The sequence below is a fragment of the Sylvia atricapilla genome, chromosome 4, assembly GCF_009819655.1.
Source record: "Sylvia atricapilla isolate bSylAtr1 chromosome 4, bSylAtr1.pri, whole genome shotgun sequence".
Taxonomy (NCBI): domain Eukaryota; kingdom Metazoa; phylum Chordata; class Aves; order Passeriformes; family Sylviidae; genus Sylvia; species Sylvia atricapilla.
In genome coordinates, this window is record NC_089143.1 from 47,077,285 (window position 1) to 47,094,886 (window position 17,602).

Below are 17,602 nucleotides of genomic sequence, written 5' to 3' on the forward strand. Positions count from 1 at the left end.
GTAGCTTTCCATCATCACAGAAAAATCTTCATTACTTCCTATGTTTTCCTTGATGAAAGCCTACTACTGTAGCTGACAAAGCTGGCCAGCCCAATCCCACTTGGTGGTAGTAGGGGCTACATGTAACAAGGGATAAAAATATCTTAAAGTAACTTCTTAATCTTGTACCATTCCCTTAATAGCCATACTTCTCCTTCTACAGCAACTTGTGGCAGAAATATGTGAATAATAAAATCAGTTCTTTTTGCCAAAATTTAATTAAATTATCTTTGAAAGGGAAAACGACTGAGCTGTGTGCTTGGATATCTTCATACTGATTTTGCAATGTTGCAAAAGAGGCCATCTGAAATTAAAAACCTTCAATCAAAACATACTGTGCACAGAAAATTTTTCAGAGACGATTGTACTGTTGATAGTCACAGTGATACAATATTCTGATGGCATTACTGTGTGATGCTGCCAAACCTGTTCGTGACCTTGAACCCAAAAGAGTTTTTGTTTGGCTTCCACTCCTTCAGTTCATCAAAAGTGTAAAATAGTGAAGGTGAGTTGTCATATGTTGTACTGAGCTGGCACCTGCCCAAGGGCCATCTGCTCCCTGTCTGCTGCTCGTAGTTTTGGGTGTGGGCAGCTGCTTCACTTTCACTGTTCTGCATGTGTGAATCTGAGCAACAAGAAAAACTGGAAGGGATTACCTGGCCCTTTGCCACCTCCTCACCTTGAAAAGCAGCTGGTGTCTCTAGCAAGCTGTAACCACTGTGAGTCAAAATTCTGCCGTGTTTTGTTTGCAGGAAGCAAACGACTGTCATTTTCCTTTGACAGGTCTTGTGTTTTAACCCCAGCTGGCATTTCAGCCTCACACAGCTACTCGCTCACTCCTTCTCGGAGAATTGAGCACATAAAAACCAAGAAAACTCCTGGGTTGAGATAAAGACATAGTTTAAAAATTAAAGAAAAAGCTGTGGATGTACATAAAGCAAAACAAAGAATTCCTTCACCACCTCCCATGAGATGCCAGGTGTTCAGCCATCTCTATGAAAGCAGAACTCCATACACATAATGGTTACTTGGGAACACAAACCCCATCGCTCTGAATGTCCCTCCCTTCCTTCTTCTTCTTCCCTTCATCTCTGTATGCTAAGCATGATGCAGTATGGTGTGGAGTATCTCATGGATGAGTTGGGATCAGCCGTCTCAGCTGTGTCCCCTCCCAGTTTATGCACACTCAGTTTCCTTGTTTGTGGGGTGGTGTGAGAGGCAGAAAAAGCCCTGACACTGTAAGCACTGCTCAGCAGTAATGAAAACATCCCTGTTTTATAAACATTGTTTCCAGTACAAATAAAATGCATAGCCCACAGGAGCTACTGTGAAGAAAATTAACTCTATCCCAGACAAAACCAGCACAGCAGGACAACTGACTTTGTCACCAGATTTGTCTGGGCTTGTCACAGCTATTTGGATATCTACAGAGACGCCCAAAACCAGCCTTGAATGAAGTGTGGAAGTGGGGTAAGGTGTTTCCGCTTGGGACTATATAAGTAGTTCTGGAGTCCTCTGTGCTGTACCAAGGCCCAGAGGCAAGCACATAGACTGTACTGAAATTTCTGTACCTTACAGTCATCTCCTCTTCCATTTGAATATCATGGCAGGATGAAGGTGAGAGAAATGCTTTTCCATGCTTTTGTCTTCTGATCCAACTGCAGCTGTTTCCTGACAGCTGTGATGAAATCTCCCAGGGCTACCAACTATGAGGTGCTCTGTGATCCTGCTCCCAGGACATATGGACAGACATTGGCTCTGGCTGGTTAGGGTCTCTGCTCAGGAGACCAGGGAGAAGGCAAGGAGGTGCTCACATTTCCTGCTTGTCCAGTGTCAGGACACATCACATGGAAATCTAGGAACTCCAAAGGCCCCAGCTTCCAACTTCCAGCTTGGGAGGACAGGCAGAGTAGCCCTGATGCTTTCCTCCAGCATCACAAGGGCAGAGGGACTAGAGACTGAGATTCTTTCTTTGCTTTCTGTATTCCTGCAATAGACTAAGTTGCAGGAGTGTGACTCATCTGATCCCTCATGGGTGCATTTGCCATTTTTATTGTGTTTTCTCAGAGGAGTTAATAGATTTCTCCCCCACTCAGAAGTCACTGAAGTCACTATTATCTACAGCACAGCTGAACTATGCAACTATTCATTTTTCTATAACCCAGGAAGTTTAATAATTCATTAGAAAGAGACTGAGATTTCATGTAGATTTTTAAATTTTATTTATCTATAAGAAAGAAGCAGTAAGTAAAGCACATCTTGTTTCCAGTATTGGCTGCCACAAGTTCTCTCTCTTTTTTTTTTAAGATTTAGAAATAGACAAAAGTAACCCAAGACAACCCCTACCCTAAGCTACAGAATCCAACTAATAACTTTGAAAAGAAATTGATAATATGGATCCCTTGTGTACTGTAGTTAAACTTCAAAAATCAATTGAAAGGAAAGCTTAACTGGCCTTTCTGTAGTATCAGAAAGCAAACCTAAATCCCAGATGTAGAATTTTTTTCAGCTATAAATATAGGGGAATGATTTTCAGGCAATGTCAATACTACAGTTTAATTCCCTTCCTTCAGGAGAAAGTTCCTATGAGGTGCACTTGGAAAGGAATCCCTGAGTGTGTTAGATATACTTCTGTGCGAACCAAGAAGTAGCTTTACAGAGTGGTGTGCATAAGGAGAGAGACCAGAGTGATCAGCAAGGACTCCAGTCCTTCCATCACTTCTACTTGAGTGACTTTAAACCTTTGTCCTGTTTGTTCAGGCAAATTCAGCTCTCAGCATATAAAGCTATTCCTGCTAAGCAATTACCAAACATTGCTCTGGCAGTGGTCTCCTGAGTGCTTGTAGAAAAAAAAATATTAGGTCTTAGTCTTCTAGGGTACCTAGGTGAGAAATCCACATTGCTAAACATCTTTGAAGATCTGAGTGCTTGGTCTTTTTCACAAAGCAGACTCTGAACCTGTGCTTCCAGCCATGTTTGTATTTCCTCCTTGTTTCTTTAGCCATTCAATGTTGCTCTTCACTTGCTCCAGTGACTGACTTCTGGGCATTTCTCCTGCCCCACGCATTAGGATATTTTTCAAAGAAATTTTCCATCTGGAAAAGAGAAAAATAAATGATGTGAAGTAAATAATGCTGCTATTGGGCAAGCAGCTTTTTACAAGACACTCGGGTAATTCTGACTGTAAGAGATCTATAAGTTCATGCTAGTAGCACTGGAATAGTTTTACAGTTAACTCCTGCTGCTTTAAGCATTTAGAGGACAAAAACTAAAAAATTTCCTGGCCAGAAGATTGTTAATATATTTGACTTAAACCCAAGAGAATGGATGTCACCATACCTGCCAAAGCTGGACCTCAGTGTTGAAGTTTTGGGTAATAGTTAGTATTCGACCAAGGGTTTCTGTCATTTATAGTGAATCTAGAAAAACAATTTAATAAATTATGTTTGATGCCAAAACCATAATCATCTGAAGCTTAAACTTCTAAATGTGTACGATAAAGAAGATATGCTCAAATTTCAGCATTTTGGAAATAGTTGAAAAATAGCACCTCTGCATAATATCTGGCTGTTCTTAAATATGTTTACTAATGGAGTGATCTCTTATGGTGGAAATAATTTTTTTTAAGTGATTACTGATTGTCTCAGGCTTGAAGTTAGGCTGCTCAGCAATACAAAACCTCTGTCTAGTTCACAGCTCTAGGCTTGCAGGTGTGCTTCCCTTCTGTGCCCTCACCAAGCACTTAGAAAGGAGATGGAAGGAGAGAGAAATCACTCAAATACTGAGGAGAAAAAGTTTGCTATTATTTCCACTGCTCATCTGTATGTCTGCTGCTTGCTGTACTATTAGAATAAATTTAAAGAACACCAAATTTTATTCTCTGTCTTCTTGGTATGAAATTGGTCGCAAGAGTGGAGACTTGATTCACTAATTTCCATGCAATAATCAGATTTCTGTGGCCTTGGTAAAACTTTCTCTCCTTGATCACCATTTACTGATAGTGATCATTTAGGGAACAAATGGCCTTTCCAAATTAAAGACAAAGTACTTTTTCTACAGCAAATAAATACAATTTTGTTGAATAAGCTTTTCAGTTTTCATTTTGCAAAGGCCAGTGATTATAGCTGTACAATGAAAACACGAAAAACATGGCATGTAACAAGATTTACAGGTGGTGATGTAGTTTCCCGTGAGTTCATAGAGTACCTGTCAACTAAGTACTGCCAGTTCAGTCGTATCCAGTCCCAGGCCATTGTTTTCCCATAGGTGTTATATGCGATGTTATCTCAGGACCGTGAACACATCTTGGCTTTGATGAGGCTGGTGTTGTAAATGTATTTCAGATATCTAAGAGAAATGCCATAGGAATTGATGAGAGCCATTTCCAAACAGGAATATTATTTTTTCCTACAGCATTTTAAAGGTAAAATACGCAGATGTAAAATGTAAACTCTGTCAAGAGATAATTGTATTTACAGGAATCTTAGGAATCTCTTTAGCAAAGTAGGTAGAGTTTATGTCTCTACATGAAAATAGCCAAACCACCAAACCATTATTATCCTATATTTTAATGCAGTAGAGGAAAACCCAGACTGGATCAGTAATAGTTCAGTCTGTTCAGCCAAGCACCAAAAAAATTAGTAGTCAGACTTTAAAGACCTTACAGGGACCATGAATACATGCACAAGTGGCTTGCTCCAATTGACATCTATGCTGTTTGTTTGGAAACTTTTATCCAAACAACATCAAAATTAATTTGGGCAGAGCATGCCTGCAAGTGCTGCAGTTATACTTGCATGTATAGCACAGGATGGTTTTTGACTGATGGGGTGAAGCACTCATGTTTGCAGGGAGATGAGTAGCATGGTCATGGATTCACAGCAGCAGCTGCACAACAACCCTTTCAAGCGTTTGTGTATTGGATAAGGGTTTGTCTTCTTTTCCCCAGTAACTGAGAGACAAGCTTTCTCTGCTTTAGGAGGATTTTTTTTTATTTTCTGCAAATATAGGCCGATCTAACTAATTAATTCATGTCTTAATCATGTCAGCTGTTAACTATTTAATAGCTTTAGATTATGGCTGTTTTTTGGTCACAAGAATATTTAGGAATGCAGCTGCTTCCTACCATCATTTCAATTACTCTAACTCTTACACTTCCTGAATTTCCTTATATTCCTGTTTTCACCTCCTTTAAACCTGGAACTCTGTCAAGCAGAGGCTGTTCCACGTTATGATATTTTAGATAGGGCTCCAATACAGTGGTCAATGGGCCCTAGTGTAGATGTTTGCCTGCATGGAGTGCTACATGATACGACAACATGCAAAGTTATCAGCATAAGCCTAAAGTAGCTGGTGTTGCCTCTGCAGGGCGACAGCCCGGTGACATACTTGCCCAACTGACAGTCTGCTGGACCAGTCTGGGGCAGTATCCAGGCTCCTCATCATTGCCATGTTTTCAACGTTTTTGCTTCTAGCTTGAGCCTTTCTACATAGCACCTCAGGGAGCATTGCAAGTTCACATGGATGCCTTCATAGGACTCTTAATAACATTGTTTTTTACGCAATTTTAGCTAGTTAGAAGGTAGACATCTAGGCTAAGCAAACTGGAGCCAATGGAGGGTAACTGACAATACCCAAAAACAATTCTTTCCATTGATTTTTAAGCCCCTTTCCTGGTCTGGGATAAGCAGTTGCTTTGTAGGTCTGGCCTGTCTTCACTGATTAAGATGAAATGGATGACTAATTTACTCCTGATGCTTAACTATTAAGCAACTAAACTGCACTGGGTGAAGGGCTGTTGGAAGAGCTGAAAGTTGTTGATTGTGTGCAGCAACTACAATGTCTTCAATATCTTTTGACTAAAAAAACAAGGCTTTTTTCCTGCTGTAGTACAATCTCAGAGGGGCATGTTAGATAATTGGTCTTGAAAATGTGTTGCATTCCTCATGCTGTAATCTGACCAAAATGACAACACAGAAGAGAGGAAGAGGGGAATGAACAAACAGCGGAGTGGTTGCTTTTGTAGGTAGAGAGAAATATGTGTGTGTTTAAATCACCTGTCCAAAAGGGTGATGTTCCTCACTGATGCCAGGCCATATAGCAACTTTTCTTTTTCTTGGGCTAATGAAGTGTTTTGGTATTTCTCAAACATGTAATTCCATGATGTCTCATTGCCTGAGTTCTGCATCCCATAGCGATATACTAGTGAGTCGGAGATTTTGCAGGAATACTAAAATAAAGAAACAATATGTCCCCCTATTGAACAATACTTTAAATATTCTTCCCCCTTTCCCACTTGAGGTCAGTGACCCAGTCACATACTGTGCTCTCCACAAAAGATGTGAGCACTCACATTTCTCCTTGTAACCATCTGTTGAAGAGTTGAGAAGCATTGCTCAAGATTCTGGGTCATTCATACTGCAGGCAAAGTCCTAGAACACTTGCACGAAGAAGCCTTGGAAAGAGAGAGAGAGAGAGAGAGAGAGAGAGAGAGATTTTCCTACTGCTAACTATTCTTTGACTGCATCAATAACATGATGAAAGAAACAATAAAGATGTCCCACTTCTGCAAATGGTCTCCAGAGTCCTCCCAGCGCAGTCGATTCACAGTTGGTTTTACCAGATTGTGAAAATAGTCCTGAGGTAGAAAAAGATATTGATCTACTTGTGTAGATTTCTTTAAATAATATATTTAATTTCATACGTTTATTCTCCTTCATTTTTTCTCAGAACTAGCATCTCTTGAATGAAAAGTAACATGAACAGGCACAGACACAATCTTTCCAGATCCCCACATCATGCCAAGTCTGAATGCTTGCAATACTGATAGGACACAGCCAACCTGCTTTCTCTCCAACCTTGTCTGTGCTCCCAAAGGAAGGCTGGGGTACAGCAAGGACATACTGCCACAACTGCTTTCCAGAGATGATAGAGAGTTCAGGACATACTCACTTCAGTGACCATTAAATCATGTTCAGTATTTAGGTCAACTAACAACATACTCACTGTCACACAGAGATATAGCCATCCTTGGTGCTGAGGACTGGTGTCTGAGATTTTTCTGCCCTATACATACTTCTTTATTGAATGCAGGACAGCCTTGACTAATAAATATCTGTAACATGGCTTATGGTGACAGATTATAAGAATAATTAGGCATAATTTCTTTCTCCAAGTGCATGATCCTGAATGCAGAATCCAAGTAATTCAGATACCACACCGAAGCAGTGTTTAGATGTTTTTGGGTTTTTTAAGAGAACAGTCATGAAAAGTAAATGTTAATAGTGCCGCAACACTGAAAATCACTTGAACTTCAGTATTACTCTTGTTAGAATTCTGAATGATCAGATTCAGTGGTCCCAAACTGGATTGGCTTTTATTTTGCTTCATCAACTGGAAGCTGAGGATAGACATTTTTATCATCTTCAAGCATGTTTGCAAGGTAAGTTACAGCTGATATAGCTCTATTCCAGGTAAATACTCTGTTTCACTTCTTAGGTATTTTGTGAGTTCCAGGGGAACAGTGTAATTCACAAGATCCAGGTCTGTGGAAGGAGAAAACATAAGTTTCTGTTATTTAAGAATTAGAGGAACTTCCTTCTTCAAAGATATTAGATTTACTATTTACTTTAGGAGGTCCTAAATATAGTAAAGTTTGTAAGGGAGTAAAGTAGTTGGAAATATAACTTGGAAGGTGCTTTCCAACGAGATAACTGAGGATCACTGTGGTCAATGCCTAACCTCTCTCATTGTGAGAAGAATGCTTGTGCAGCAGCCCAGTGTGCCTAGAAAATGGGCAGCCCTTAACTGGCAACATTAATATCACAAAAGAGAAAGGAATTGCTGGTTGGAGACATCCTGAAAGGATGAGAAGACTTAGACTTAGAGGCTGTTACAGAACGCCTAAAATTTATTTGTGTCAGCATGACTGGGCACAGGATCTAGAACTTTCCAATCAAGCTTCTAAACAAACTACTAGCTGAGGTGTTAGCCACTCAATACTGGTATGCATTATAGGCACGCCTCTGCTTTTCTGGATACCTAACTTCTGCTGGAATGCTTCCATTATTATTGATTATATGGAGAAAAAAAACACCCCTTTCTCAGACTTGTGCAATTAAAGCCTGCTTTTTTCTCACCATGGTGCTGAAAGGGAGCATTTCTCTGATTGGCAGTGGTAATGCACCCCTTAAATGCACCCCTTTTGGAGGACAAAGATGAAGCAACAAAGAATTAAAGCTTCTGCTAAGTCAGAAAAATTCTTCCAACCACCTGGGTTGCGTGAATTCTAATTATTAGGTCACCCAGGACAGTAACAGAAAGTGAAAAACTAGCATTGAAATCTCCGCATAGAATTAGTTTACCTTGCTAAAGAAAAGCATCATCCAAAATCCCTGCACGATCAGCAGCTGAAAAAATACTGTATGAAAAGAGGAAAATAGAGATCAATATATACAGATTATTTGGAGAAAAAACCCCAGCCTCTACAGACCTCTGTAAGAGACCCACCAGACAGGTTAGGACATTACAACACTCACTGTGTGGTTTTGGAGCAGAAGATTGCCTAAATTTGCCCAGTTTTGGCTATCATAATTCACCCGAAAGAATCCAATGTGTTCTGGATTCACATTCAGAAAGTATTAGAAGCTGCTATGGTAATTCCTACAAAACAAACAAGCAGGATCAGTTTGTGCACCTTATATCATGCAGAACTCATTGGAGATTCCTGACTACAAAAGTATTACTGGTTTTAATGGATATCAAAATAAGTCCAACCCTTATTTTCATTTCATTTCTTTCTTTATTTCTAAATGGCTCTGAGTTACTACAGATTTTGATAATGCCAGCACTTGTCTTAGTACAATGAATTGTGGTAATTACTTGGGCTAGCTAGTTTGTTAAATTTGAAATGGAGAGCATGTGAGTAGGGTGAGGATGGTGAGATTTAGTGTCATGGTAAAAAGCAAAAAAATTGCAAAGCTGTTCCTGCAAATATATATTTTAAAGTTTTTTTGACCTTATGTGCACTATCAATGTGCACTATTATTATCCTGCATTAGTTTCATTTTTCAGTTTGTTTCAATTTAAATTTAAATTTTCTTCCTGTACTCTTCTTGATTCTATTTTTGTGGCTATTGTTTAAAGGATTTACAAACAAGCTGACACTTCATGCAAGCACTCATCTTTAAGAGTTTCCCATTTAAAATGAATACTTGAAAAATGTTCCTTTCTCAGAAGCTGGCCTGGTGATGCTACTTATGAAATTTTTTTATTTCCCAATGAAACACAGTGGTCTTCAATCTGTGGTTTTAGCTAAAAGGTGTTACAGTTAGTGTTTGCCCCACAAAACAAGTTTGCATATGTAGAAGTAACATCTAATCAAGACTTGCAGGCTTTGTAAAGTTAATAGCCCCTTGCAGCTCCTATATCATGTGGAAATCAGAGAAAGAAAATTCTTTGTGTTAACTTCTGACTTGTATCATGACACAAGATAGTTTTTATATTTGCTTTTCTGTGGGTACTAAAAGCAACCAGGTTAAAAAAACCCCTAAAACTCCAGAACAAAAGACAAATTGCATTAAAAATAAGTAACAAACAAGTACAAGAAAAGATGAGCTGAAATTCAACGTGATGTAATTTAAAATCTGAAAAAAGTCAGTAATTTTTCCCCACATTTTTGTCCACTGGAGGTGTAAAACAAGAAATTCAGTTTTGACTGCATAATAGAACAATGATAAAAAAACCTAAAACAGGTAAGAATGTTTTCAGTTCTGAAATCAGTATTAGAAAAGGGGTTAATCATTTGTAGTTCTTTTTCTTTAATTGAAATGAAGTTGCCAGTATATCGTGCCACAAAACCATTCATCAGCCTCCACTTCTCCTCTTTTCTTGGACTGAACAATGGCCATATCTAAGCCAAACTGATTTTAGTGCATTATATTTAAGAGTATGCATAGATGTTTCCTTGAATAGGACGTATTTATACAGATGCTTAAGCACTTTACTGAGCTTAACTGACATGTTTGTACAGGGGAAATAGTAATCTTTTCACCTGAACTTACTAGTAACTGCAGTACAACCAAGCTGTGTGCTAGCTCCCAGATCTGAAAACTGGAAAATAAGGAAGTTCATTCTGTGCTCTCTTTTTCCTAAATGATATTGAAAAAATTTTATCCATCATTATCCTTAAAAGAGAAGACGTTTACCTCTAGAATCTGATGCATTGTAGAAAGTATAATTTGATGAATCACCAAGTTTCCATTTGACTGGTATATTCCATTTATAACTGAAATTATTTAATGAGAAAGAAAATCAAATTACATTTGAAGCCAAATGGTAAAAAACCTCCTCCAATATGTCTTGGTTTGTTGTTTGTTTTTTAAAGCTTACATCTTGTTTTATTAAGCCAACTTGTGCTTTTGCATACACATTTACTAAATAATATGTCAGGCAATATTCTAGCAGGATACAAAGCAATTAATTTAGTAAAAGATGATTATATGTCAATAATTTGTGTCAGTGTTAATGTTGATGTGTATAGGGCTTTGTGCAGACACTAGTTAATCTTTGCAATGCTCACTTGAAATAAATGGTTAAGTATTACAAAAGTTTTAACAGATTGAAAAAGAAAGGAGTTTAAGCAACCACTTTGATACAGATAATAGGACCTCTTGTCTTTTCCAGCCTATTTTTCTTCTCCAAGACAACACTAATTCCTCATTATAAACCACTGAGAGCCAAATGTAGCCTTAACTCTTGCTCCTCAGCTCCTTGTATACTTTTATTGGGTAGGTGCAGATTCCTCAGTCCAGGGCATGCCCAGGACAAAGGTGACAAATTTGGGCAGAAATGGAGCTGTGGCACAGGCTGACCAAGACTGTGACCAGGCAATCAGGGAGGTGGGACAGCAGAGCATGCTGTGAGTGTAATATCGGCCACCTGCACAGGGCTGCTAAAATTATTAAGCCCTTTTGAGCAGTCATCTGCTGTTCCATATTAGTATATTATAATTCATTCCAGGGAGACTTCCCTTGGTGACAAATGCTATGGGAAAACATATGTCATCTTTAGAACCCTAGGTTAAGTAAATGGTCACTAACTTCCAGAAAATAAAAAAATTAAAGTTATCTCCTCCTACTTCCATGAAGAGACATTTATTATTTTGTATCTCCTAAACAAAATATCTTAACAGATTAATATACTTCTAGTTTTGCTAGTTCTTTTATGAAGCTTACTATGATGGAATTTAGAGAGGTATTGTACTTCCCAAGAGAAAACCCATATAGGTTTTTGGGGTTTTGTTTGTTCATTTGTGATTTTTGGTTGTTTGGCGGGGGGGGGGGGGGGTGGAGGAGGGGGTGTTGTTTGTGGGGTTTTTGTTTTGGTTTGGGTTTTTTAGTTGTTTTTGTAAATGCACTTAATGAGGTACATTTTACTTAGTTGCTGCTCAGTTTGAATCAACACTTGCAGTAGGAACTTACCCAAGATCAGAAGGAGGATAAGAAGCATTTGCACTGGGATCCAAAAGAAAACGTTTCTGTGTGAACACTGAATTATCTCCATCTCCAAAACAGGGTAGCCCATCTGCCTAGTCCATGTGTCCATGACTTCCTTCACAGGTTTATTACTGGCCTATGATAATGGAAGAAGGTTGCAGTGAAAATGGAAATTCGGTCTTAAGAGGAAAGAAAGTATCTCTGGTATTAAGAAAAAGAAAGCAGAAAGGAGCAGAGGAAAGAGCAGGTTCAGAGCAAAAGATCTCTTGTTAAATCCTTTGATGGTGCCTGCCATTTAAAAAATTATTTGGAAACTTGAACACCCAGAGAAGAAATGAGAAACGAGAAATGAGAAATGTATAGGCAGGAGACTGGCCAGTAACATGGACAAGAAATACTGAGGAACCTCCAAGGCCCCTTGCATGCTCTAAGATATCTTCTTTTTTTTTCTGACAGAAAACCCGAACAGGATAGAAAGGACATGGGGGCATTTTTAAAGCCAGAGGCCTCCTTGCAGTGTGTCCTGTTTTGAGTGTGAAGGAAGAGCCAGTTTACCACCAGAAGCTGCACCAATGTAAAATTTGGTTCGTTCTGTGAATCCTGAATAACTGTCCTAGGAACTGGAGCTGGATAAAGCTGTCACTACCTCCCCAGGATGTCACCTGTGAGGGAAGTGAGCTAGGGTCACTTCTAGTGTTTCCTTCTCCACATTAGGGAGATGATGCAAAGATGCAAAGCCCTAGAGAGAGAAAGGAGGAAGTTCTGCTGAGTAAGAAGAAGTCTGGGACCAAGGAGAAGACTGGAACTAGAAATGACACAAAAGCACAATTTAGGCTGTGTGCATGTCTACCAGGTTGGAAGAAAAGGAAATAGTATCAGGGAAGAACCTGGCAGTACGCAAGTAATGGGGGTAATGAGTAAATGGAAAAAAAATCATCCAGCCTCAAGAAACAGGAAAGATCAGAAAATGGTGACACCGATGACGACCCAGAGGGAGAGAAGCTAGAGAGCAAGATAAGCATCAAAATTACTTGGGAATTGATACTACTGAGAGCTTTCAAACACCTGAATCTGGATAGAGAAAAGAGACAGTATGAGGTACATGTTCGTGGTGGATGAGAGGGGTTTTCACACATGAAATGAGTTTGAGTTGCAGAAGGATGTTTCAGTAGCAGGTTGTTTGTTAGCAATGCCTCCTTTTGTTCCTTATTCCATTCCCACAACCTTATGAAAAAAAAAAAAAAGAGAAATATACTGGGAGGCTGCCTAGCTTGTGATCTCCCATTGACAGAAGTGCTATAGAATATTAGAAGTTTGAGAAACTGAAATCAGTGGGTGAGATATGAAACACATATTAGTAACGGTTTGGGTGGACGCAAAACATACCTCTTCCAGAGCTTCCCAAAATTGTTGCGTCTTAGCATTCTGGAAATGGTATTTCTTCAAATACACCTAGAGAGACATGGAAGACTGTGAAAATACTACCAGTGTTTCTTCTTTTCCTATGAAAACAATACACATATTCAGTTGTACAGGGATACAGAGAGTACCTCTCAGTTGCAGAGTATACACACATGGGTGGTAGTACTGTGAGTGGGAGATTAAATGGGTCAGTATTCAGCTGATGAAATTCCTTTGCTGTCCAATGCATCCAATTAAGTCAGAATTTCAAGTGACTTGTTAGTGAGAAATAAAATTGTACTTGAAGGGTTCTTTTTGCTTTGTTTAAATGGACACCATTATACCCTGTTGCAAATTTCTGACTAACATAAGAGGCTGTTTAGCAGGAGGAAGGTATTTCATGAGATTTCACTACTCTGTGGACTCCGAGTGGAAGTAGGAAAGTCAAGTCACCTCTAAGTTTTGATCAAAACGATTGTTACACGGAGTAATGATGTTCAGCAAAGAGTTTGCAACGCTTAAACCTTATTCCCATCCTGTGTTCCCTGGCCCCTTGGCGGGTGTTTCCTACCCTGTCACCTGCTCCTGGTGGTGTTCAGTCAGTAGATGGTGCTATTTGTTTCGCTGTTGGCCACAGCTGCCTATGTTAGCGCTCTTGAAGGCTCTGAGCAGAAGGGAAGGATGAGGGTCTTTGGGACCAGGTGACTGTATTTTAATATGAGTACCTCTTCTGATTGAATACATGTAAAGGGAAGTACAGGAAAATACAGCTACCTTGTAGCAGCCCATAAATGTGCTCTTCATGAGGGATGGAAGTAAGAACAGATGTGGTAAGCCTGCACTGTAACTCATTACCAATGTCTGTTCAGAATAAAGGACAGACATTTCTCCTTCTGGGACAGCTCCTCTCTCCTTTTGTCATTTTGTAGCACCACGTTTTTTGTCCACAAGAAAGGACTATGAACTGTGCAAATATCCCCTTTCTTCTCCCTATTATCTTGACTTTCTAGGGATGGGTGTCCTCACATCAGGGCACAGATGAGCTTATGCCTCTAGTGGTCTCTACATAGCAGCCTTGTGTGGGTTGGAGGATTCTGGCCGTAGGAAGCTACAGACACACTTTGCAGTGGAATGAGGGGATCCAACTGACAACGGATAGCAGGGGTAGAAGAGGTTTTTCCATTAAAAGCTGTCAGGAATTTAGGACCTCACTGTCTGGCTATCAACTCTATGCAGTTACCATTCCTGCTTCTGTGGGAGCATGGCAACTTCTTCCCCTACATGTTCCACTCAGACACTGACCAATCATTGTGCACTAAGTGCTTTGCTACACATACCAGGATCTCTGAATTCACTTTCTGAATAATGGCTTTGCTAGTGTCACATGAAGGTGGGCTGTATGTCTGGCAGGTTTTGGTACCAGCTTTACCTGACAGCCTTCTCGGAAGAGCTGGTGTAATCCAGTCTTGAATCATTCTGAGGATCGATGCACCCTGAGGACAAAGGGAAAAAGGTCAATCCATACTGCTCTAACACTGATTTCCATTCATCTAAAAGGCAACATGGGAATGAGTATTTTATAAGGCAAAAATAGAAATCATCCATCACACTATGAAGTGGTTTTTTACTTCCTTTGTGGAATGGCATGCCTACCTGGTGGAGCTTAAATCTGGATGTGAGAAGCAGTCTTTAGTTGTAATCAGACGCTTGTTTCTATGTTCAGCCCCTGAACCCTGCTGCTGTGGTTGTCCTGCCACTCTACCAGTTCGTGTGAGCAGGGCTGCCTGTTTCATGCTGAACAGGACGGGGGTGAAGGCAGCTGGGGACTACCCATCAGGGAAACAGCTTGAGAGAGGCAGTGACTTCAGAAGAAAACACAGCAGGAAGAGAACTCTAAAAATGCTGCAAGTCTGGGGCTTTACAGGTTGGGTATGCCATCTCAAGGTAAGAATGAGATTTGCTGAGAACTAGTGTAAGAGCTCTGGCCTCTGAAGCAGGATAGAATTTGGACCAGAGAAGTTACTAACTTGGGCATCACAAAAAACCCCAAACAATTAGGACTTTGAAAAAAGAAAGAAACCAGAGAAAGACAGGAGAGTAGAAGAGCCACGTGGAACAAAGAAGAGAGTGTACACAAAATGATGAAGAAAAGAAAAGGACTGCAAACTCAATGTAAGATGCAAAATACAATTTTAGGATTAGCATGTTTTCATTTTCTGAACTAAATCAAGGGGCAGTTGAGAGCCTAATGCTATGAATGGTTTTAAAATCCAGTTGTCCCATGAAAACAAGAATATTATCTGAATTCTCAGTAAATCCTGTTTCCTCTCTTATGTGAGAATAATGACTGAGTCATGGCAGAAGGACTGTTCGAACAGATAGGCCTCAAACTGCTTTCCAGGCTATTGTTGGAGAGTCAAGGTGGTCAGCAGATGACTATTTTCCAATACAGAATTCTGATGTGTTTGCCATGGAATATGTTCAAAACCAGTTTAGTACCTTTAGAACAAATATCCATTAGTGGTATAAGGCTGCTTAATGATCAACAGTGATCATAAGGCCACGAGTATGTACTAGAGAACCTCAGCTCCTCAGCTTTGTCTCTCAGCTGCTTCTTATCTGATATCACCTCTCATAAACCATCCCCTCCCATTTATATTAAAAGCCAAAGTAGAAATACACACTTATATATGTTTGGTAACAGTGGAGACTTCTTTTGCTGTAAATTGTAATGTATAGTTAGTCACTTGCACCTTCTATTGCTTTTCAGTCTCTTCCCCCCTCTCTTGTCATTCCTCTGTAGTCCATGATAGGGTGTACTTGAGAAAAACTCATCCTAACAAAAATCACTGATTAGAGAAACACCAGTATTTTAATAACTTTCCTTTCTTACAACTGTTTGGGGAGGCTCAGGAAAGTGACCTTAATTTGACTACCTGACATTCTCTGGTGGGGGTATAGGGGAGAGTCTTTTATCAAAACCACATAATGTCATAGTAATTGCCAAGTATGTGACAATATTTTTTGTGGCAGAGATGTGAAAGATGAATCCTAAACTTCTGTAGCTTGGAAGTTCCAAAACTGTGGGGGTCCAAGAGCAAATTTCTAACAGAACTTATTTCAAAAAACATCACTGTTACTTTAGTAGAACTTTTAAAAATAAAAGAGAGGATTCAATTGGGAAAGAGATGAGGTGCAAATACTTTTTAAAAGCAGATTAAAACAATTATGTACATTAATTGTTGATTCATCAGCTACTCTAGCAGAGTTTTCCTAGGCATATAATGCCCTACCAATCACACAGCATTTGGAGCATCTCACACAGAACACTGCAATGACTCCGTAACCCTTAGGCAATTCATTAGGGTCTTAGGATTGGATAAGCTCTCTGGTTGTTCTGGTAAGACTAACAGAGAGCATTCCAATTATGCTTTATTGTTTAGTGATGAATATTATCATGAGAAGATTGTTTTTAAAAGAAAAATGCAAAAGAGAAGCCAAATAAAGCCAAAAAGAAACAATCTAATTTTGTCATGCATTTATATATAAATACCAACAGTAATTTGAGCTAAATCTACGCAAAGACTTTCTCTTTCAAGCCAAATTATAACCCAAGCCAAATTATATCCCAAGCAAACTGTTCCCAAACAATGCACAAGTCCTCAAGTGCTTTTGCTTAAAAAAATGAGTTCATGTAGCAATTATCTAGGCACAAAGAGAAGAGTAAAACTAGGATTTTTTCTCCATTGTTTTTACAGACCCTGCAAAAGTATGTCTCTTGCTTAGCTCACCACTAAAATACATTTTGATCCAGAGTATTTGATTTAGCTCTGTATATTTCGTGACTTTTGTTAGTTTGATTTAAAAACAGTGTTACACAATGCAGGTTTTTACATGGTTTATGGTTTGACTGTGAGGAATTTATGATGCAATAAATACTGGTTGTATTGTTGGATAGAGGATTTAACAATTGAAAACAGAAAACTGATGGAAATGGATGGATCACGTCTGGCTAATAAACTATCTACAGTTACAGACGATGCACAGCTAAAGCTAAAGTCAATGCAATATATACTTTATCTTTAGCTGATAATGGGAGCTTGGAGGGAAAAACAAGCAGTATTTAATAATGGTGGATTTTGTGTGTTCAGTGGAAGCGGGTTATGACATCAGATAGGGAACACTGACAGGAGTCATGCAAGAAGCTGCCAATGAAAGTATTGTGTATCAGGTTCAGAAGCAGCATGGGAGATGGCTGGTTGAGTAGAGGAGTGACAGGGCTGTTTTCTCCTGTGTTTCTTTGGGCTTTTCTCTTGATGCATTGCCGAAAACAGCTGGAGGGAACAATGTTGTTGGGGCCCTTGAGTCAAGAGACTCCCTGGTTAGATACAGGGGGACACCTGCTTTGTTCCATGTCTAAGGCTTGTCTAAGGACAAAGTGGCATTGGCTACATGCAATATGGAGGGAGATGAGTTGGTCTCAGCCCCCTAGGCTGGGTCTTTACAGTGATGATCCTCAGCATGGCTGCTGGGGTCCTGCATGCTCTGGACTTCACAGCACTTTCCCACAAGTTCTGATCTCTGGGCTGCCGCCCATCACAGCAAGTACCGCCAGAGGCCTCTGTGTGCCCTGCACACAACAGAGTTTGGATGAGTCCAGCATTCCA

At 39.6% G+C, this 17,602-nt stretch overlaps 1 protein-coding gene across 1 annotated transcript in view; it reads right to left on the minus strand.

Annotated features, from left to right (window-relative positions):
• Positions 1-856: 856 nt before the first annotated feature.
• Positions 857-17,602, minus strand: part of ENPEP (glutamyl aminopeptidase) — a 34,696-nt gene continuing 17,950 nt past the window's right edge. Inside the window, 21 exon segments of the mRNA XM_066316916.1 lie at positions 857-917; positions 2,921-3,034; positions 3,036-3,100; positions 3,102-3,134; positions 3,379-3,438; positions 3,440-3,458; positions 4,246-4,386; positions 6,096-6,268; positions 6,388-6,493; positions 6,603-6,676; positions 7,433-7,512; positions 7,515-7,583; positions 8,403-8,458; positions 8,563-8,677; positions 8,680-8,700; positions 10,245-10,324; positions 11,520-11,601; positions 11,604-11,670; positions 12,921-12,986; positions 14,365-14,386; positions 14,388-14,428. Of these exon segments, the coding sequence (XP_066173013.1) occupies positions 857-917; positions 2,921-3,034; positions 3,036-3,100; positions 3,102-3,134; positions 3,379-3,438; positions 3,440-3,458; positions 4,246-4,386; positions 6,096-6,268; positions 6,388-6,493; positions 6,603-6,676; positions 7,433-7,512; positions 7,515-7,583; positions 8,403-8,458; positions 8,563-8,677; positions 8,680-8,700; positions 10,245-10,324; positions 11,520-11,601; positions 11,604-11,670; positions 12,921-12,986; positions 14,365-14,386; positions 14,388-14,428 (1,545 nt within the window).